The sequence below is a fragment of the Monodon monoceros genome, unplaced genomic scaffold, assembly GCF_005190385.1.
Source record: "Monodon monoceros isolate NGI ecotype Baffin Bay Population unplaced genomic scaffold, NGI_Narwhal_1 Super_Scaffold_19, whole genome shotgun sequence".
In the NCBI taxonomy this organism is placed as follows: Eukaryota; Metazoa; Chordata; class Mammalia; order Artiodactyla; family Monodontidae; genus Monodon; species Monodon monoceros.
This window is the reverse complement of record NW_021703775.1, coordinates 8367748-8390582: the sequence shown is the minus strand read 5'-3', so window position 1 is coordinate 8390582 and position 22835 is coordinate 8367748. Positions and strand designations below refer to the sequence as shown.

The 22835-nt window shown below is 47.0% G+C and overlaps 1 protein-coding gene across 2 annotated transcripts in view; it reads right to left on the bottom strand.

Moving 5' to 3' along the window:
- Positions 1-22835, bottom strand: part of TMEM131 (transmembrane protein 131) — a 193471-nt gene that overhangs the window by 6784 nt on the left and 163852 nt on the right. For both annotated transcript variants that reach the window (XM_029232608.1, XM_029232607.1), the window contains exons 32-35: positions 9892-10067; positions 7190-7317; positions 1513-1637; positions 1158-1307 (exon numbers count right to left, since the gene is read on the bottom strand). In XM_029232608.1, coding sequence (XP_029088441.1) covers positions 1158-1307; positions 1513-1637; positions 7190-7317; positions 9892-10067 — 579 coding nt within the window. The remainder of the gene's footprint in view (positions 1-1157; positions 1308-1512; positions 1638-7189; positions 7318-9891; positions 10068-22835) is intronic.

Sequence of the window (22835 nt, the reverse complement as noted above, 5' to 3'; positions counted from 1 at the left end):
CCCCAGACAACCCCATGAAACGGGCTCCCTGGGCACATGGTATTTATTCCCTACACTGGAACGCAGCTTCCTCTGTGCAGGAACCACCCCAATCCCAGGGTATAAGCTGAGGACCAATATCCAGCTGAAACCTCAGAGGGGACCCAAGGACTCAAAAGCATCAGCCGGGACACCAGGACGACCCAGAGACTTGTTCAACACTTCTTGAATGACCAGGGGTTTTGGATTATCTCTCTCATCTCAGGCAAAAATACAGTACTATAAGGCACCAGAAAGTTTCACAGCAATCACGGGGCTGCAGGTTCTAACCCAGGGAGCATCTCTTTCCAGTATGTATTTACAAAGGTGCGTGTTTAACGCACACCTCACCCGAGTTTCCGAGTTCCTCGCCCTCATTCAACTCACCACCCCCTCTTCTCTAAGCCTCCTTCACCTCAAACCTGGTGCGCAACTCTCATTTTCCCTTTGGCACAAATGGGCCAAACGGAGGCCGTTCTGACACCTCGGTGAGTGTAGACAAATCAGCCCTAAGGGACTGACCCCCAAGCCCTGCCACCAGGCCCTCAACTGTGCTGCTCTCTGTCATCTTCTGTTCCAGGTCTTAAATTTCTAGAGGGCGAGGACCTCCACCCTTCTTCTAGGAGACGGTGCTACTTTCACAATTTCCTGCAGGCCTGACCGGAGGAACGAGGTCAAGAGGCTAGTGAGAGAACTAACATAGGTTTATGGAAAAGATGTGGGTAAACTGGGAATAAACTGCATGTTTACAAAAAGCAGTTACAGTGTAAATGTATGAGAAACTAGTCAGGTAAAGGGCTGCTGAGCTGACGCTTTCAGGAGGCAGTACTTTGGGTGATTCACTGCTCTACGCAGATCCTTCCATCCCCCCTACACTCTGACTAGCCCTCTGGATCGTCTGCCGATTTCTCTGGTGTAAATACTCCCACCACGGCCGATTAAGCTGCAACAGTTTAACGACCAGCAGACTGTTGAACAGCAGCTTTTGCTGGCTGCTGCGAGCCGGCTCTGGCAGACTAGACACTGGGTCTCCTTCTAAAGCAATACGTGCCCCGGCCATCCCCACCGCGGTTCTCCGGCCCAGAGCTGGGTGGGCTGTGGGTGCGGAGAGCCCGTGGTCTCCAGGTCACCATACTTACAGCTGCCGGGCTTGTGAACGGGCACGGAATCCCACTCTGGCGGTGGAGAGTCTTTTTCACCTTCTGAGCTACTGGTGTTGCCTAGTTCTTGACTATTTGGGAGGAATTTTGCTAGGGCAGGTGGCCTGTTATCCACTAACTTATTTGTACCTGTAGAGAATTCAGAAAAGAAGGCTGTTATGGAGGATAATGCCTTTCTTTCGGGCCAATTTCAAAGAACCCATTCTCTTCTAATGAGAATGAGAACCCAACCGTAGCCGTCCTATGACTGGTAACTACTGACTGATTACTGCCAACTCACAACTACCAACACAACGAATCATTAGGGCATCTGTATGATGAAAAATGAAAATACCTTTTGTTTTCTGGGAATTTCGTGGTTTGGATCCACTTGTCAATGTAGTTGGAAGAGGAATCTTGGTTGGGAGATTTCGACGTTGTTTACTTTCCAAAGGGGCGGTATATGGTAGCTCTAAAGAACTGAAAGACAATCACAGGTGGAACATTCAAACGCAGCCCTTTGTTTCAGAGCAGAGAGGAGGAGTCACTGATCCCTCTAAAATTTCAACACCTTCTTTTACTCATTTGGCCTCCTGAGGCATTATCAACCCACAGTCCCGAGGGCTGGCCGCGTTCCAAGCACCTCCAGTACTGTTCAGGAGACTCGCACTTGCAGATTTATCCTCTGCTATTCGGAGTGCGGACAAGGAACTGAGGTCCATTGTTTAATAGTATGTAATGGGTGGGAACACCTGCGTCAGAGAAGGTGTCTGAAGCTGTTGGCACAGACTAGCCACTCAGGAGGTACTAAGTGCAGTCATCCGCTGGTGAGTGAGTCTCACCCGGCAGCTAGACCGCCTGTGGGGCTCCGGAATATGGAGATTCTGAAGGGTCTCAGACTTAGAAAAAAGGTTCTGCTACTCAAAACCTTGAATGCATTTTTCTCACGAACACTGTGTACTGACCAGGGCTAAGTCCCTGGGTGACCTACAAAACCCCGAGAGCCCATGGCAGAATAGCAGGACTGCTTTATTTGCCTAAGGTGTAGGCTGAGTGGGGGAGATGAATACTCTTTATTCTTGAACTCAGGGTTCATCTTAGACAAAGACTTAAAATACTATTTTTATTAATCTATTTAGAGTATATTTCTTCTAAAATATTTAGAGGTAAGCTTAACATAACAAACATATATAAAGAGGACAATGAATTGGCTCTGACCTTCCTGTCGGCAAGGCAAAGTGGGCGGCAGCTGGGCTATTTTGAGTTTCCACAGCCTGATGAAGAAGACATTAAAATGTGCCGAGAGAAGCAATCTCTAGGAGAAATGAACTGGGGAGATGGCCCACGTAAAGTAGCCTGGTGAACAATGGAAATGCATGGACCCTAAAAACCTTTTTTACAAAGCTGCTTCTGTGCCGCCCACCAAGATCAAGTCGCAGGCTTGGGAGGCCTCTGACAGGAGCTGGGCTGACACAGTCCAGGAAAAGGACGTCTTCCCGGGGAACGGTGGGACACAGCTGACAGAACCCAGTGGCCCCTGACGAGAATTCCAAAAATCATCACGCGTCTCCACTGGGTTCCTGGTGATGGCTGCAAAGCTGTCAGTTTAAGGCTGAGCCAATAGCTTGCTTTTCATCGAAAATATTACAAAGTTCACCGGTCGACACAGATATTCTTAAAACGGGTACGTGTCTGGCATTTTCCACTGTAGCACACGTCCTGCCCCAGCCTGAGTGCCCCAGCCCTCAGGCGTGTGATTCCCACATGCCGCTCTGCCCCCAGCCCCACCCTTCAGGTTCCTCCTCCTACCACTGCCCCTCCAAGTTCGCACTCCCTGGGGGGGCGGCCAATTTCTGCTGGGCTCGGGGCCAGGCACAGACCACGCTAGTCCACACCAGAGTGCAAAGGTCAGAAAGGGTCAGGCTTTCCAGATCCAACGGCACCACCAGCACCGGCACCCCCCCACCCCCCACCCTGCAAAGAAGGTAAGCAGATGAAAAAACAGTACGTGAAGCATGACTTCATAAACAGATAAAATTTTTTTTAAATGTATAGCTTTTTTTTTAACATCTTTATTGGAGTATAATTGCTTTACAATGGTGTGTTAGTTTCTGCTGTATAACAAAGTGAATCAGTTATACATGTACATATGTTCCCATATCTCTTCCCTCTTGCGTCTCCCTCCCTCCCACCCTCCCTATCCCACCCCTCTAGGTGGTCACAAAGCACCGAGCTGATCTCCCTGTGCTATGCGGCTGCTTCCCGCTAGCTACGTATTTTACGTTTGGTAGTGTATATATGTCCATGCCACGCTCTCACTTTGTCATGGCTTACCCTTCCCCCTCCCCGTATCCTCAAGTCCATTCTCTAGTAGGTCTGTTACACAGATAAATTTTAACAGAGGCTCTTTACAAACACTTTATAAGGTGGTAGGTCAAAGGCCATTTTCATTCTTTTGTTTCTTTATATTTCACAATTTTTCTATAATAAAGTGTTAGTATATTTGGAATTAGTGTACGAGCTAGCCAAAAATTCGAAGGGTTCGGTTAAGCCACATAAGTAGAATTTCAGGTGGGATAACAAACTGACGTGAAAAAATCCACCGTTTACGGGCGAGACTATTAACACTGCAGTTTTAGAAATCGTCTGCCCTTCTACTTCTGACTGACAGGGTTATTTAAAAACGCCACCTTTTAAAAAACAAAGGCTCCCCTGACAGAGACACCCAGACCTCTGGTAGTGGCGGTGGTGGAGCTGGGTGGGTGTGAACTGCTTGTAAGCAAGTCGTTTATAAGTGTGGGGCTGGGGACTGTCTATACAAAGCTTCACTCTGCACCACTGTGGAGTTAGTTGGTTTTTAAGAAAAAAGGTGCCAGACAACTACTTTACTTTTGCTGACTCATACTTTCCTAAGTTAAACCAGAGGATCTCTACCAAGAAGCCTTTTTTAAGGCTTCTGAATAAAAGGGATAAGGGCCAACTTAATTCAGGTGATTTCTTGGAAGAGAGAAGAACAGAAAGCTAGCTGGGATGCTGACGCACGCTCATGAGTGTCATACTCGGTCCATGCCCCCGTCTGGGGGAAGAGGGGAGGCAGAGAGCTGAGGGCAAGGTGAGGGCTTTCCCAGAGCCGAGGGCCTGGAGGCCGGTGTGTGCACTGTGGCACCCACGGCCCTGAGCCGAGTGCACTGTTCAAGCAGCCTCTGACAGAGGGTACAATGATTCTGTCACACGTTTTGCTTACTTTAGATGATTACATTTAAGTTATGTAAACATACGTTGATAAACAGAAAACAAAAGAATCAATGGATAGCTGGTATCCTAAACCAGGGAGCCCTGCGCCTTTCCTGGTCTCCTGAAGTCCTTTTAGTGTCTGACATCTCTCACTCCCTGGCATCTCTGACCTAAAATACAGTCTTCTGGAGGTCTACAGACCCACTTCTACAGCGTATAAGCTGGAAAAAAAGGGGTGACCAGATCTCTGCCCTGTAACCCTCTGCCCCACAGTCCTAGTGGTTTTTTCGAAGTCAACTCTTCGGAGTTAGGGAGGATGGGGCTACACAGGCAAAGACCACGTGGGAGCCATTCCTCTGGCTTACTACCACTTACTTATAGGAAAATGAATTCTTCAGCATTTAAGGATTTGGGTCTTCTGGCCTGGAGGTGATATAATATAATGTTCCAGCAACACTGATAATATTTAAAGACTAATCTTTGATAAAGCGAATGTGAGCTAAACCCACAGATTTTACTATTAGAACATCAGCTTTTTGGCCAACTGATATATAAATGCTTTTTCCCCACCAGGTAAATCTTCCAAAAGAAAGTCATAATATATGCCTTATTAATATCTCTTTTTTAAAAGTGTGCACCTATTTCCTTCAGATATGTGGAATCACATATAACACGCTGAGAGCACTTCTTAGGTGACAGGAACGTCAGGTGTCACTGGGGCGGGATCAGCGCAGGACAGCACAGGGCATTTACTGTCACACCCGAGTGGAGACAGCAAATGGCTCTATTCAGGGGCCACCTTTCTGGTTATTAAAAAAAGGTCTTGAACTCTGAATTTGACTGAGGTACTAAAAGATTCTGACTCAATACTTTTATCCCTGAATTCAGAAAAACACAAAACAAGATCAGTGAGTTTAAAGAGATTAGATACAGGAGATAAGAAGACCAGGGTTGATATAGATTTATCCAGTTACAAAAGATAATTTAGAGCACGTTGCTTAAACTGTCTTCTGGTAATGATTTCTCTGTTAACTATACATCAAAAGGACATGAGTTAACCACTCTAACTGCCTCCTAACAGGGGCTGGAGAGCAGGCAGCTCTGGCTTTGGGTTTACCAGCAAACTCAACATCCCTGCAAAGTCAGGGGGCATCAAGTGGAGTCGTTTACAAACTTGCAAAGTCAAATCTGCTAATGGCTAACTTATTTCATAAAAAAATCAGAACATGACAGAAATCAATGGAAGAGGGATGAGAGGATTAACATGTACATACGATCTGTCTTAAAAATACTGACCTCAGGCATCAAGGAGAATAAACAGGGCAGATTTGGTGACAGCCACCTACGAAATGGTTTCACTAAGATAATTCTTAGAAGCTGGGTTTTAAAATTTATGATAAGAATGATAGCATAACTGTCCATTCTCACAAAATCTCAGCATATGTAGAAACTAGGGTTTTTCATAATTTGGGTTTTTTAGCTTCATTTACTTTAAAACATCTGATCAGTCAACCAAGCCTGAGAAAGGTCTAGAAGAATAATCCCTAGTCACTAGACGAGGGTTAATTCCTGCCCTGGGGTGGCAGAACATTAGCACCAAAGTACCTCAGGCTGAGACTGAGTCTCGGGAGACTCAAGTGTATCAGCCATTACTCCACTTGACATTGCTTCTAACTGGGTCAGACCGTTCTCAACGAATCGTGGGGTTAGGTCACTTAAACTGACATTTTGCACAAAAGGGTGACTTTTAGGTATAAATACTCTGTTACTAATCACTGCCATATCCTGTGTTATTGCATAAGTTCAGGGACAAGGTTAAATTTTACTGCAGTAATCACTAATTTCTTATTAGCTTCTGGTTCCACAGAACAGACGGCCCCTGTCGAGTTAAGCTGTATAACCCAGGGACAGAGAGTCTAGCTTATTGATGTTTCTGCAGAGCTCAAGTTTTATTCCTAGAATCAGAGTAAGAACAGACCCGCAAAGCTAAGGGCAATTCTAATGATAAATGTCTTCCTTTATCAAGTTATACCTAATTCCCTCAACTTCCTGGGTCGACGCCCACTTACCACACAAGAAGGCAAATACTGGCTTCCACGCAGATGGCCTTTTATATGCCGAGCTAGAAAGGGCATCATTAACCACACTGAAACTACTAGACAGACCCGTTTAGTGAAAGTACGAAGTAAGCTTGGTAACGAATAACCCAAGAGTTCAACTCATTCACTGACCTGGGGAAACATTCTGCAGGTCGCCCTCCCTGTGAGGCCCACAGGACCTGCCCCACGGGAACTGGACGGGAGCTACTTCATGGTAGAACTGTCCGGTAGTCACATCTGCCCTGAGCACTGTTTTTTCTAAGGTTAAGAATAAGTTCTCCCAAGTTTTACAGCACAGAATTCTAGACCCCAACAGCAGCTCTGGGTTAGTGAGCAGACTCAGCTCTAGCTGAGAGAAGTTATGCTCGTACCTGCGGCTAAACCACCAAGGCCATCTCTGTGCAGAAGTGAAATGGCTCTCTGCCTGGGAACAGATCACCAACCTACATTTTCCTCCTCCATTTTCACAAGTAGCTTTAACTCTGCCTTTTATACTTCTGACATCGGAAGCATGTGGCTGTCCCTCACCAGCGACAGTGAACACTGGGCATTAGAAAAAACCCCATAGGAACATCATGAGGTATGCAGCTTTTGTTGCCAACCCCCCCCTAAAAACCAACCAAGCAAACGAAAACATTACCTGGTTCTCACCAGTAACTTCTTTTACATACCTCATTTCTCTGAACTCATTTTTCTTACCTGGGTTTCACATCTGTTGGGATTTCTTTCTTAACATTTAAGAGTTTTTTGCTTTTCTGTTTCACTTGAGACATTTCATTTTCATGTTTTTCAGGCATGGCTTGTTTTCCCTTTTGCTTTTCTGTATCCTATAAAAAAAAATTGACACAAGTGCTGAGAAGGATTAACAAAAATGCCTGATATAGTGCTATCTGAAGGCAGAGACACAAAACCAAACATGTAGCAGATACACACATCACATGAATAAAAATGATCAGCTCCTTTCTTCAAACCTCTCTTTATTGTGGGTCTGTCAATTTTTCAGTCTTTGATTTACTATAAATTATGTTTTGGTGAGTGTGAGTTATAACGAATGTCACTTTAAGTTATATCCTGACTGGGGTGGGTGCTGACAGTGGTAGCAACAGACGGGTAGCTTCTTGTTTTTAAGCACTGGGGAGCAAAACCGTGCCTTTTGTACAAGAAAAGTTAACTCGGGACTACAATACAGAGTTACACACGACTGGCATCGTGGCCTGAGACGGCCACAGCCCAGCTGCATCTCAGAGCAGTGCTGCCCCTGGGCCCTCGACCAGTTGAGCACGGAGACCATACCGTGCGTTTCAGAGTAAGGTGATGCTGCCGCAACACCCAGGCGTGAGCACAGGGGGCTTGTCTCTAAACAGGGCAGGTATCCTTCAGGCACTGGTGACCCTGCCCGGGAGCCGCCTGTGGAGCGGGCGTGCACCGCTCATGCGCAGAAGGACCACACGCAGCACAGATGGGAAATGAAGAAAACAGAAACCTGGTTCTGTGTTCAGGGTGCATAGGGCCAATCGGGGGAAGACATACCCGGCCGAATGGCAGAGCTGTGGGTATGGCGGGAGCTTCCGACACAGGGCAGATGAGCGTCCACCCGACAGCATCCGGCTGCACGGTTCTGGCAGCCTGGATTTTAACAGGTCACACAGACCCATCTATTTAACTGCAGAGAAAGGGTAAAACAGCCTCCTGCACATACACCTTTTGAGACTCTTCTGACTCACGCAGTATTTCCGGAACTCTGTAGACCGTGAGCCCCTACAGGACAGGAACCTGGTTCTTTCATCCATGGCTGCTTCTCAAGCACCCAGCACTCAGGTACTCAAAAAATGACCTCCCAAGATTGAAATCCACTTTGGAAGAAAATGCACAAAACTGGCAAAGAGATCAGTCACAAAGAGACAAGAGCGCATGAACTCTATGCAAGAGTGCTGAGGGGGAGGCATACAGACTGCTCGGCCGGGAGGAGGGTAACAGGCACGGAGGCCGCCAGTCCTGAGCTGTGTCTGTAAGGAAGCAAATGACCGGGCAGGAGATGGGACAACCAGGAGAAAACCAACAGCAGAGAAGGGAGGACGATGCCAGTGGGTGCACAGAGGGGGTGTGCTGGAGAGGGGCCACTGAGGAGTGGTTAGGAAAATGCCGGAAAGGCAGAAAGGAAGTGGGGCAAAGTTGTGGAGCAAGTCTGTGCTGAGAACGCTTTCCAAACGCTTATTCATATCAGAGACGGCTGGGACCCCACTTGAGGACCAGTAGCTGGCATTCTGCTCCTCTGCAGTCATCCGTCACAGAGGAGATACGGGACACAACGCCAGCCCCATCCCTGACATTTGGCCCAGAGCACCCGCCAAACGTCAGGGATGCACAGGGGAGGGCGGCTGGCCAGAAAGTGTCACGTATAAATTTTATTTTAAAAATTAATATATGTGGACGACACTGCTGGATATCTTTAAGAAATGATTTTTTAAGCCACTAGATTACGACTGAAAAAGAATTCTGCTCTACAATATTAAAGGCTCTATTTGGATCATTTCAAATTTGAAATACAGTTATTTAAAAATAGAAATGCCAAAACAGAAGTACGCCCTCACTTTTCTGCATACCACTTACAACTCACACTCCCTGACTGTCACAACAGTAACATTAGCCTCCATTTATCTCATGGCCACGGTGTCTGCACATTTTGCTGTGTTACCCCTGATGCTCGTGACCTCCCCACCCCCGGGAGCAGAGGATGGGGAGTGAGGCGGCCTCCCGGCGTGCGCTGGGTGGGTGCCCGGGCCAGAGGTCACAGTCCCTGCTCTACCTGCTCCCAGTGCCCGCTGTAGCAGCGGTGATCTGACAGGACACGGCCAATACAATCCATCAAAGTGACAGAATTCCTCCTCATCTTCTTTTTTTTTTTTGCGGTACGCAGGCCTCTCACTGCTGTGGCCTCTCCCGTTGTGGAGCACAGGCTCAGGACGCGCAGGCTCAGCGGCCATGGCTCACAGGCCTAGCCGCTCTGCGGCATGTGGGATCTTCCCGGACCGGGGCACAAACCCGTGTCCCCTGCATCGGCAGGCGGACTCCCAACCACTGCGCCACCAGGGAAGCCCCTCCTCATCCTCTTTTGATACTTAAAATCTGAAACAATTTGCATGAGCCAGAGTCGTTACTATTCTAGATGGTCCCTAACTTTCAAGCTGTGTTTCCAGTTTCTAACTATTTCACCTTATTAGCAGGCTTCCTAATTTGTTCCCGGGGGAAGTGAAGATACGCCCAGCGCTGTGGAGCTTCTGCAGGGGAGTGACTGCCTGGGCGTGTCTGTGCACTCTTGAGCACTAGCCCTCAGAATGTGTGCACGTGTTGAACACAGCACATTCACTGTGTGTGAACCCTGCTCTACGGGGCCGTCCTACCTCCTTGAGGAGCGGGTCTGTGTCTGGGTTGGAGGTCTCTGTGGTGGTGGAGGAGCTGTCGTCGTCGGCCAAGGAGTCCTTCAGCTCGTCTTCCTGGGCCTTTCCCTTTCCCTTCTTCTCCTTTTCCTCTTGCTTTTTAGGTGGTTTTACCTTGCGCTGAAGAGGCTTTCCTTTCCCTGGGGATGACAATGAATGTAAAATGACACTTGATTTTTAAACAGCTTGGAAAACAAAGCCATTAAAACTTTTTTTGAAGAGACTGAACTCTGACTAATAACTGTTTCTTTCTCTACTTCAGTTCTTCTCTAAAGCTTTTGAAATCATGTTTGACTTTTCGATTAGAATATTTAAAAAAATCAGCTTTCTCGAGGCGTGAGTTATAGACAATAAGATACACCCATTTTAAGTGTACAGTTCCATGAGCTTTGGCAAACCCACTAGTTGTGACAAATCTGTACGTCTCTCAGAAGACAGCTGACCCTTGAACTGCAGGAGGTTAATCGGTGTATAACTTATAGTTGGCCCCTCTGTACCCTCAGGTTCAACCAACCATGGACCGTGTAGTACTGCAGTCTCTACTGCTGAAAAAAAAAAAAAAAAAATCCATGTATAAGTGGACCCGTGCAGGTCAAACCCTTGTTGTTCAAGGGTCACCTGTACTTTTTTATATCCCGGAGGGTGACGTAGCTTTGAAAAGTCACAGACGTGAAAACCAGAGATCCTTTCAAATCTTTCTGGAGATGGGAGCCTGAAGGTGACACGGGATGAGCTGCATGTATGTCACTTGCAGGGTGCTGAGAACCCCGGTAGCTGGGTCCAAATCCTGGTTCTTCCCTAACTAGCAGTGGGACCTTGGCCTCTCACCTGCAGACTGGGGGAGACGACCTCACAGTTGTGATGAGGAATTACATGAAGCCCTTAGGACAGTACCAGGCATATAAGTACCAGCTAATGTTATATATGGACAGAGGGTAAAACAGAACTACGAAAAGCCTATTATTATATTTTAATTTTTTCAACCTTAGCATTTTATATTTTTTATTATTATTATTATTTTTGGCCACGTGGCATGTGGGATCTTAGCTCCCCTACCAGGAATCGAACCCACGTCCCCTGCATTGGAAGCACAGAGTCTTAACCATTAGACTGCCAAGGAAGTCCTATTATTTTAAAAGATGTGGCTGTTCCCAAGACAGATGAGAAAACAACCCTCGACACATTCGAGTGCCTGCCGTTTCCCAGGCAGTGTGGCGTGTCCTGGGAACACTGCAGTGAACACCAATAACATAACGCCAAGAGCCCTCTTGTCTGCGGCAGAAGGGAAGGACCTGTCCTGCTCTGGCCCTGAGAGCCCTCGGATTTCGGAGTCTGAGTGTCTAGCGGTTCATGCTGAAAGCACTTCAAATTTTCCCGCATGGCTGACATTAACCCCCATGCAATGCATTTCCCGCCTGAAATTATACCTTTTTATCATGCTCAGGTTCACTGGATGAGAGGCATTATCTGTATAAATAATCTGTATTCACAGTAACCTGAAACCTCCTTGATAAATAGAAAAGATCTGGAAGTGATTAAAAAAAAACCTGCACTCAAATTTTGAAGCCATAGATGTACAAATAAAGGAGAAAAGGAAACAGCAAACCAGCAGTTAATTAAAAAATCTTATTTCATGAAAGAGTAGTTTACACTTTTACCTCCAAATCCCCATCTTTTACTGACTTCTTTTTTTTTCTTTTTTCTGACTTCTTAACATGCTGCCCGTGGACGTCTGTCCCCAGCACCTTATAGAATGTGATTTTGACAACAGCCCAACTGTCAGTGCGGGTGGCCTCTAGCACTTCTCATTCTACAAGACCTCTCGGTTCCACTGGACTCTTTGGATTGTCCCCCTCCCTGTCCCTGCTGGACCCCAGCATCATCACCCTCTTCTGGTACTGTGATTCTTCTGACACCTGGCTTCATCTTTGCTGGTGTTCCCTGGAAATCTGCCCTTGGAACTTCTTCCCTTTCCTTTCATATTCTCCTTTGGGGCTGAACTTTAATTAATTTGACATAAGCAATTCAAATCTAAAATGTCCCAAACTGAGTTAAACAACCTAGAAACATCTTTTGGTTCTCAGTCTAAAATAATGGTTCTTGCACTTTAGAACAACCTAGGAAGCTTTTAACGAACACTGCTCAGGGCTCCACCCCGCGAGATTCTGATTAAGTGGTTCTCGGTGGGACCTGGACGTGGGTATATTTTTAACAAGCTCCTCTGGTGGACCCACTATGCAGCCAGGCTGAGGATCACTGCTCTACAGTATCAGCATCAGTCCATCACCCAGGCTAGTGGCTACCTCACTGTCATGTATGGTTTCTTCTGCTGCTTCTATTCCCAAGTTCAAAAGTTGGTGGGAGAGGAGAGAGTGCCCCTTCCCTAGAGGAAGGACTAATGATCTGAGTGGATCAGACGGAGGACAGGCCCACATGTACCCGTAAGCAGTCCCTGCTCCCTGCGAGGCTGCACGCTCGGGGTGGCGTGTCTCCCTCTTGCCGCTGGCAAGCTTGTTCCCACGGGTCTCTACTCTTCCTCAGGGCTCCCGGTTCTTAAAGTGTTTTCCCAGACCAGCAGAATCAGCAACACCTAGGAACTTGTTGGAAATGCAAATTCTCAGGCCCCTCTCTAGGTGTACTGAACCAAACCCGGGGTGGGGGGACCCGGCAATCGGTGTCAACAAGCCCTCTTGGGGACTGGAATGTAGGGCTGATCTCAGAATCCTTGGCTTGGGCTGTAAATTCCACACAGATTTATGAGACCTGAGCTTGGCACTGCAGGCACAGGATCGGCTGCCTTGTTTCCGGTTTCTCGTGACCTCTGTGTGTGTATATCCCGTGGGAGTCTCAGGAGGAAAGGTACCTGAAGTAGAGTAGAATTTGGGCAATTCCGAGCCACCTGGATGAAATGATCCAAAGAGCCCAATTCCATCATCAAGTAGTCACTCAAATGGATTCTACCTCTAAGACCTCTAATTCCTTTCTTACCTCACTCCCACTGCCACTTCCTCAGCTCAGGACTTGCCCTGTGCCTGGCCTACTGTAACGGCCCCATCTTCCTGTCGTCTCTCCTTATACCTTCCACCCTGCCAACAGCATTACTTTCCTTTTGAAACACTTCTTAAATACAAAAACTTGATTCTCACTGTTTTCTATAGGATAACGTTCAAACTCCTTTACAGTCTGGACCCATCTATCTCTCCAGGTCTGCTCTAGCCTTGTCCCGAGCCCTTCCTTAGCCCTTGGCCCATCGTGGAACATTCAGTTTCCAGAGGCCAAGCTACCAGTTCACACCCCCGTGCTGTTGCTGGGCACAGAAGCAAGAGTAGGAACCTGGGAAGTGGGAATAGGAATTCTGAGGGAGACTGCCCTCTCAAAGATAAATTAACTCAGTACACAGTGGAGGAGACTGGAGGTCTCCTAGCCTTATGGGAACCATGACTTAACTGATGCGTGATCAGTAATAGAAAATTAACCCATCCAAGTAAAGACGGTACAAGCTGAAGGGAGAAGCAGCTTAGTAAACTCAGAGTATGTTTCCAGCAGTGACCAAAGGAGAAATATACGCAACATGAATGACAGGTTCCTCAAGCTTCACACCACTGCCTGGATAAACTGTCCCGGAGGCCACTCACCCTACGTCTACCCCCTCCCACCATCGGCGAGCAGACTCCTGGCTGAGGATGCTGGCTGACCTACTGCGATCAACACTCACCCCTAGGCTCTATTCCTCGTACAGTCTTAGCACCTGAAGGGCAGAGATTAGGCCGCACTGAGCTCTCCATCCTCAGTGCCTTACAAGGCTCAGCATGCAGCAAGTGCTCAGAGCCAGTGTCTGCTGAGCCGCAGAAGTGAGTTTTGGGCCTTTCTGAACAGTGAAATACACCAACAGCATGACCTGCTCTGAGACTTGCTGCCCCAAGCCCAGAAGCTTCTCCATCTCAATCCTTCATGACAACTTACTCAGGTTTCAATCCAGAATCACGCTTCACTCCATTTACATAACACTCTTGAAGTGACAAAATTATAAGACTGGAGAAATGATTAAACCTCCTCTGGGGTTTAGGCTGGGGGGAGGGGGAGAGTGGGAGGGAAGCGGGTGTGGCTAGAAAAGGGCCCATAAGGGATCCCTGTGTCTTGACTGCATCAAACTCAGTATCCTGGTTGTGATGCTGTACTGCAGTTCTGCAACATGTTATCGGGGGAAATTGGGTAAAAGGTACAAGGGATCTCTCTGCATTATTATTTGCAACTGCATGTAAATCTATAATTACCTTAAAAGTAAAAAAAAAAAAAAAAGTGTATGTCTCACTGAAATTTAAAAGCAAAAAGTCCCCAAGGGGTCACATGTGACCAAGTCATGGCGTGTTCATGGCGTGGGTACTAATCCTTGCCAAGTACATTAATCCTTCAGAACACATCAAGTGTTGTTTACTTCTAAGAAGCTAAACACATTTTTTTTCTTTTGCAAATAATAGGTCCATTTGGCCTGAAAGCCACCCTTCCAAACTCTATTCCAACTTTTTTCTCAACATGCCAAAGACTGGATCTCTCATTCTAACCTCTTGTCTGTCCGTGAAAAATGGGAGATTTACAAATGTCTACCTCACAACTGACCACTGGGCCACCCTGTTCCACTCACTGAAAAACAAACAAAAGGAACATAGTTCAGGGAAGTTGACAATGATCTCCTGTCCTTCTTATAACACAGACACTCCAGGCATAATTACCTTAAATGACAGGCTGCATTAATTACAAATCCCCTGTTCTTAGACACTTAGTTTCCAATTTTCACTATTATAAAACATGAGGTATGTAAGATCATCTCCTGATGTTAAATTTCCAGATATGAGCTTACTGGTTTTCAAAGGACGCACGTGCATTATTATATTTTTATGGCTTTTGACATACTTTAGAAAACTGGCTGCTTTTTGCAATCCATGAATACACAAACTTCTTTTTAACATAGCTACCACTGAAAAATTTTTTTCTGTATATAATCTATGGCTCCTAGGCTACTGATACTTCTAGAGATACATAATTTGAATGCCCAAATTAGAGAAAGTGAGGAAAGTCATTTGACAGGTTAAATTCTAATCATCAACAATGAACTAGAAATTAGAAGATAAGCCTGCTAAGGATATGACAATGACCATGAGAGGCTGGCCAGTGCTCTTATGTGACAAGCTTTCTTGCCCAGGTCTTCATGTCCTGACTCCAGGGGGTAAGAAGAGGCCTGGTGTCCCTGTGCATCCTTCCCCCCAAGAAGGGTTGGCCATGGCTGGCTGGAAAAGTAAACCTGGGGTGCCTTCCGAAGCCCTAACCATCTATCTCAAGCTGCCATCCCCAAACACACAAGTTCTGTTACGAAGTTTCAGACCTGGAAGGGAAGCAGGAAGTCCCGCTTGGACTCTCTGCATAAGCTTCTTCTCCACCTAAGTTCCATCATGGGCAGGAAGGTGATGGAGAGGTTATGGATGCCTAACTGGCGACTGTGAGAAGTGGTACTTTATTGCTCCTTGTGTGTGTGCTTCTGGGGTAGGAGGCCTGAGAGAAAACAAGAGGTGCAAGTTAGAAAGTGGGCCCCAAAACCCACCTCACACTGCTGACAGGTGACAAGCACTCATCCAGACTCAGTGGGTGAGTGTGAAACCCTGCCACCCAACTCCGACAGGGGCTACTTTCTGCAGCTACTGCATCTCGGCGAGATGACAGCGTCAGCTCTCCTCAAAATGAGGTATCCGGTTGGTGGATGCTCTTAAAAATGGTCAGAATGAAATAGTTTCTTCATTACTTTAAGGCCTAATTAAGTATATATTTCCTAACAGTTGAGTGGATTCAAAAATCTTTATTGACAAATACCATTTGTCCCCACCTGCAGGACCCCTGGGAGCTAACCTCAGAGGGTACAAGAACACGAGGCAGGCTGCTAAGTGTGTGCGACCGAGCACCACACCACCTGCTGCTGACGGGTCCGGCATCTTCACCTAACAGTGATCTCTGACCCTTATGAGATAATCCAACCACAAGTGACTGTATATACACCCACAGGCCCCACTGATGCTGTGCGTGTGGGTGAGGCATGATGCGGTGGGGAGTTAAGATTCAACGTTACACGGCCAATATAAAGCCTCTGTGTGGAGAACATTCCCGTTCTCTCTGCAACAAAGACACAACGCCCAGTCTATCACCCAGTGTCCTCAGATTCCTCAGCGGGACTTCAATGCCAGCAAAGTCTGGTTTTTCAGATGAACTCTCCTGCCTCCTTTTCCTGCAGGAGAACTATATAACGTGCTTCCCTTTGGCCTCAGCCGCCAGGAAATTTGCAGCTCAATTTAACACTGAATGGTAACAACGAACTTTACTCTAGGTTTTTGTTGAGATAGCACCATAATTAAAAACAAACAGATAAAACATTGAAAACGACTTTGTCTTTGATTCACTGTTTTACATGTACTTTAATCCTTTAAACCACCACTAATCGTTTTAAAAGTAGGCAAAATATGAATTATCCATTTAAAGAATACGCCCGACTCACTCAGTTCCTCTTTTGTCTTCACTAAGAAGCGAATAAAGGAATTTGTAATCGCTAGTTTGGGGCAAGTTGCTTTGGTTGTCTCTCTCCAACTTTAAATCGTTTCACTTAATGCCCACCCAAAAGAATTACTTCAAGACCATTTCGATTACTAGCAAATGGTTTCTCTGAACGTGTGCCGTGCCCGGCAGCTGTGGACCTAAGCCAGGCAATGACAGTTACACCTGACTGAAGGTTCGGAAGAATCTCTGGAGGATCATCCATTCCGACAGGAATCTGTCTTTCTCCTCATCTTTTGCCTGGTTAAAAGGTCTAAGTGAGGCCAATAAACAGTACAGACCAACATATGATTTATTTGGGTCAGTACTGGTCATGTTAAGTTTACGTCTCCCTACTGGTTCTGAAATGATACGTCAATATGAGTATGATAACCTGAAACATACCAAAAGGTGCATATGAAGGAACTCTTCAGGAGTTCTTTAAGCTAAAGTAAATATTGTTTTCAAAAATCAGTAGCAATTCCCGTCTTATTTTGTCATATTAAGTTCTGTGCTTAGACAGTGAAGATACTGGTTTAGCCCACTAGAAGGTAGAAAAGAATTTTTATTAAGTGAAAAAAATTTACATCTATCCCAGGAAAGGAATTACCTATGAATTTGCGGGCAGACCCATATTCTCTTTTGTTATAGTTTTCCTTGTATCCTTAGAAGGCTGTACATACCTTCTGAGGCGCTAAAGCAGAATAAGGGACACGGGACTGAGACAAAAAGGCCGCACAGCCATAACCTTACGCAGCACACAGAGTTCAGTTATTTAGGGTTTTCACAGAAGTATCATGTTCGATTAGATTTTGGATTTCTTTATTCTAGAAATAAAATATCATGGATATTCTAGAGCAAACTTAATACAACTCAATGCTGGGAAAGGATAGCTTCTGTCTTCCCATTTAGGCATTTCTCTCCACTATCTTTAAGGGCAACTCCCAGCTGCCCAAAAACCCACTAGATGGACATTACATGAAATTCCTAAAAATCTTATATGTTCTGGTATAATGTTATAAGTCATATTTCTAGTTATTACTTTAAAATGTATATCTCAGAAATAACTAAATTTCCTTGTCAATTGCATTGTTATGAACTTTCATCAAATCTTTAACCGTGGTCATTTTTAAGTCTTTGTCACTTACAGACAGTTCTGGGTGCACTCTGATGCTTTTGCAGAAATGTTCCTGTAAAAGGGTTTCCTCTTCAAGGAATTCATGGAAAAGACTGACAAGTACAGGTTTCTGGTAACTGACTCTACTGCTGAACTGAATGAATAAGCGTTTTCAGAACTCTAATGGAAAACTGATGAACTCATAAAAGTGCTAACGAAAGATCGAGATGAAAAAAATTAATTACATGGGACTGAGTGAACTGATTATATTTTTTGTGACTGTTTGAATAAAGCAAAAACAAAAACAAAAAACCTACTAGATGGGCCCAGCCCCAAACCACCCCCCAAAAACATTCATTGGTTACATTCCCCTAGTGAGTGGGGCTGTAATGGCTCAACACAGGTTATCCCAATCTCCTGCAGATACTGTTAAATAGAGAATCTGATTCGGCACTCTGGGTTGGGGCCCAAGATTCGACATTTCTAAAAGCTCTCAAGTTACGTCACTATTGCTGATCCCTGGACTTCAACTCCGGGCAGCAAGGCCTCAAAACACTTACCCAATACCCTCTCTTCCAGGGCGGGGTGGGGAGGGCTCCTCTATGTAGGGGCAGCCACCGTACTTCCTGTCCTGGTGGCAAGCTGACCCCAGAGGGCCTGCTTCCCCAGAGCCTACGCTAGCCCTTCTCTCTGCTCACTCTCGTCCAGCGTCTCTGCCTTTGTTGGGTGAATCAGGTTACCTTCACTCCAAGTGCTAACTACCTTGGCCTGTGGGGCTGTACACAGTAATAGAGGAGGGAGCAGAAAGCTTACTAGCCAAGCGCCGGGCTCCACCAGGACCTAGCAGATGCCCTGCTTTGCAGTGAGGAGTGTTTACAGTGGATTTTAGTTTCAGCTCTAAGTCCAGTCTGTCTGTTCCCTTGGTGGGCGGCCCAGAGGCAGGAGGGGTGACCCATCAGATCTGCACCCCTAGGACCCTCTACACACACTCTGCCCAGCCTCGACAGTGGAGCCTGCACAACCCCCAGTGTTCACTGAGGAGCCTGGCAGTGACTCATGGACACCTTGGACTCTCAAGCTCCCATCATCCAGGCCCAGGCCTGGTACAGGTCGGGATGACTATCTCTATCAGTCACTCTGAAATCCCAAAAGCTTTCAAAGCTTTTTCTCCCCAACTCACTTAGAAACAAAACCTCTTTTGGTGGCACAACTGAACTGAACTGACATGAAGCTGCTTTTATGGTCTCATTAATCTCATGGCATGTCATCGTATACCTTTCTGAAAACCTGAATTCCAAAAAAGGTGGCTCTCGAGTGTTGTATAAAGGACGGTGGACCTCTAGGTCTGTGGCCTCGCTGGTGCTAATGGGCTTTACTTCCGTTACACCCCCACACCTCACTTCCAGGCTGCACCTGAGGGCCTGTTACTGCGCGGAACTGCTTTTTCCCCCAAACCCTAAACCCTCACGCCTCCTTTTCACACCTTGGTCTCCTCTCATTCCCTTGCTTCCATCATCCCTGTAACTTGACTTGTTGGAGCCCCAGCCCTTGACTTGTCCATTCTCCCTGTCGGTGAGCCTCCTTCTGTGTTAAGGTCCTGCTAATTCCGCACAGCGTGGCACGCCCATTGTTCTCCTGCCAACGCCCCACGACGTTCTCAGCCCCGGTCTCTCTGCTGTCCTTGCCCTGCAGGGCTCCAACCACCCCGTGTTCACTCTTCACCCGTGGGCTGCACAGTCAATGGAGAAGAACGGCACAAGCGTGAGGGAGGCCACAGTGACCCTCAGCTGGGTCCCCAATGTTGCCCGAGAGACTGCTCTGCAAATCCAATTCCTATGTCCTGTGGACTCCCAGCCTACAGAAATCTCAGCTATTTGAGGTCTGATCATTCCAGACTTCCTCTACCTTCTGTTTCTACCCTACTGCTTCCCCTTTGGCCTCAGAAGCTACCAATCCCTCTGCGTCCACACGCCTGTGGAACACGTGCCCTCGTATACTCTGTGGAGCTGGGTCCCACCCACCCACCTCCCTGGGTATTGGGTCGCACCAATTACCTACTCAAATGCTGCTCCTCCTTGTGGAGGAGGTGGTGTCGTGCAGCTGCGAGCTGAGGGTTCGGGTTGGGCCTGGGCTTGGCTCCTGTGTCTGCCTGACGTAACCCTTCTTAGACTGGGCTTCCCCCCTGCAAACAGGGTCAGTGCAACGCCAATCACCCAGGTGCCCGAGGCACTTGCGGTCGTGTCTGGAACGTCAGGAAGCGCTGACAACACCGCTGCTCTCAGCTCTACCCCCCTTTCTGTCCTTGGCCCACAGATATTTTCAAGCAACATGTTCTCCTATTTTTTTTCTTCACTAAAAATACTACTGCAAGATATACGCATCTTTTTTTTTTTGGTTAAAAATCAAAGAACATGGAAACTACAGATTAAAGAGTAACCTCCACCCCTCACTCACTGGGCCCTCACATGCACACCAAGAAGCGGCCACTGGTAACGGTCTGGTGTGTCAGGTGCTCTCCAAGCCACAGTTACCTGGCTTCTAGGCTCACTTCACAGAGACCGTTCCTGCCAAGGTCCTCCAGGCTCTGTGGAGCTCGGTTCTCCCTCTGCTCTGGCCTTGCTGGGACATGCCAACCACATCTGCTACCTGCTTCCTGTCACACTGTCTGCTGGCCTTGTCCTCGGGATTCTGTCCTCAGCTCTCTGCTTATCCCATTCCTAACCCTCAAGACCGAGTTCCAAGCAGACATTCCCGCTGGGATATGCCACAGCCAACTGCAACCCAGCAGCCTAGTGATGGCAGCGCCATTTCCTGCCCTAAAAACCACAGCAGTGCCTACCCCCTACCATGTAAGTAGAAGCTATTCTCTCCACTTTAAAGGTAACAAACGGAGGCTCAGGGAAGTAATTTTCTCCAAATCACACAGTTAGTAAGTGGCAGAGCCAGGATTTGATCTGGGTCTGCCTAAAGGTAGAGCCTGGCCTTGTGAGCCCACATCACTCAGCTTCTCCCCACCTGAGATAAAGCTGCCCCTCAGACTGCCAACGGCAGAAACAAGGGTGGCGGCAGATCCCACTGTTTCTGCAGTGAATGCAGACACTGAAAATGGCTGCACCAGGTTCAGTGCGTTCTCAGGTTTTAACCCTCAGTCCAGCAATGGCCCCTGTCCAGTCCCCAGGACTCGCGTGTCACAGGAGGAGAAGCCACAGAAGTACAGAATCTAATGACTGCCCAGCCGTAGGGCCCCTGCTCAGGCAGCCATGAACAGAGGGCATTTCTGGGTCCCATCTCCCGGGAGGAAAAGTGACTGCTGGGATGACTAGAGAAGTGACTGGATGGCCTGCAAGCCATCTACCCAGAGAGGGCAAGAGCAGGGAGACCCCGTTCATATGAAGAAGGGTCTTTCTGAACAGTCTCCAAAAGCCAGACGTCACTGAAGCTCATTACAAGGAAGATTTCTTTGAGCTACTGGGAAGGGCAGGGGAGAGAACAGGGTGCTTCTGAAAAGAGAAGGTTCTTTAATGTAAACACGAGACTATTTTAGCAGGGGCGCTGGGGTAAGCTTTAGAGAGATGATAAAGGTTCCACCTGGCTAAGAGCCTATGGTTTTATCATCTATCACTATTTTGCAACCCCAAGATCAAGGCCCAACTTTTTTTTTTTTCGCGGTACACGGGCCTCTCACTGTTGCGGCCTCTCCCGCTGTGGAGCACAGGCTCCGGACGCGCAGGCTCAGCGGCCATGGCTCACGGGCCCAGCCGCTCCGCGGCATGTGGGATCCTCCCGGGCCGGGGCACGAACCCGTGTCCCCTGCATCGGCAGGCGGACTCTCAACCACTGTGCCACCCGGGAAGCCCCCAACGCCCAACTTTTAAAGTTCTTTTAAAAGACTGAGTTTCTACATGTATGTTATACTTCAATAAAACCACTTATTGAAGAAGAAAAAAAACACAACTAAGATCTGGCTCTTTCCTTCTTTCCACACGGCAGCAGTGGGAAGCCTACCAAGTGGGGTGGCCGCTCATGTGAAGCTGGTAATCACTGTCTCCTTGTGGGCTCAAGAATCACTAATAATGTGGTACCCACGCTCCATCATTACACAGCTTTTAGTAGGTCGACTCTCGGACCACTGTGAACAATAAAAAACATGTTTAAATTTTAAGTTCTAGATGAATGGCCCTGAAAAGAAAAACGGGCCTATGGTGGTGTTAGAGGGCTATCTTAGACACAAGCAACAAGGTGCTCACTTCGACTGCCAGAGCCTCTCTTTGTGGTAAGAAGGGATAATATATGTTTATTTTATTCATGCTCTCGATAAGAGAAAAACACATTATGTAGCTTGATCTAATTTATAAAAGGAACTTTAAGCATTCATTTAATATTACTGTAAAAATTACCCTAAAATATGTAAGCTCTATTAATAATGAGATAACAAAAAAAGATTTCTATGAAAGAAGTTAAATATTATTCAAGACTTTCTACTGTTTTAAATATCCAAATGCAAGTAATTCTAAGAAGACCACATAGAACTAGTCTTCATATCACTGGAACTAAGAAATTCTCTAAAAGAAGACTCTCGGATTCTGGGGCGTCAGGTTTCTTCTGGCCTCTCAGGGCTGCCAGGTTCCCTATTCCCTGTGCAAACCAAAGGCAAATACTCCTTGGTACCTCAGTGAGGGAGGGACTTAAATAGGCTTAGAGTAATGTATTAGCATGGTTGCCACAGGAGAGAGAGGAAGATGCAAAAAAGTTCAGGCTGTAAAGGGAATAAACTGAAATATAGCCAGAAGCCATTCACTATTTTTCACATTTTGATTCTGGAAGTTACAAATTAGCCTGCCTATGTATGTGTGGTGCGTAGACTTCAAAGAAGGCAGCCCCACGTTATGCCCTCGTGGAACTCTCTCTCCCGGGTGTGGCTGGACCACAGTTCTAATGAGAACACTGCAGAAGTGATGGGGGGTCACTTCCAAGAGTAGGTCACAGAGGACCACGACTTCTGTCCTGCCAGCCTGTTCTCTTTCTTGCCTTCCTACTTGCTTGCTCTGGTAAAGCCAACAACGGCTTTGAGCTGCTCTATGCAGAGGTGGTTGGCCACAGTCAGGAAGGAACCCAGATCCTCAGTCCACCAGGCCGTGAAGAACTGAATCCTGCCATCAACCACCTGAGCGAACCTGGAAGCAGATCCACCTTCAGCGGAACCTTACAAAGGCTTCAG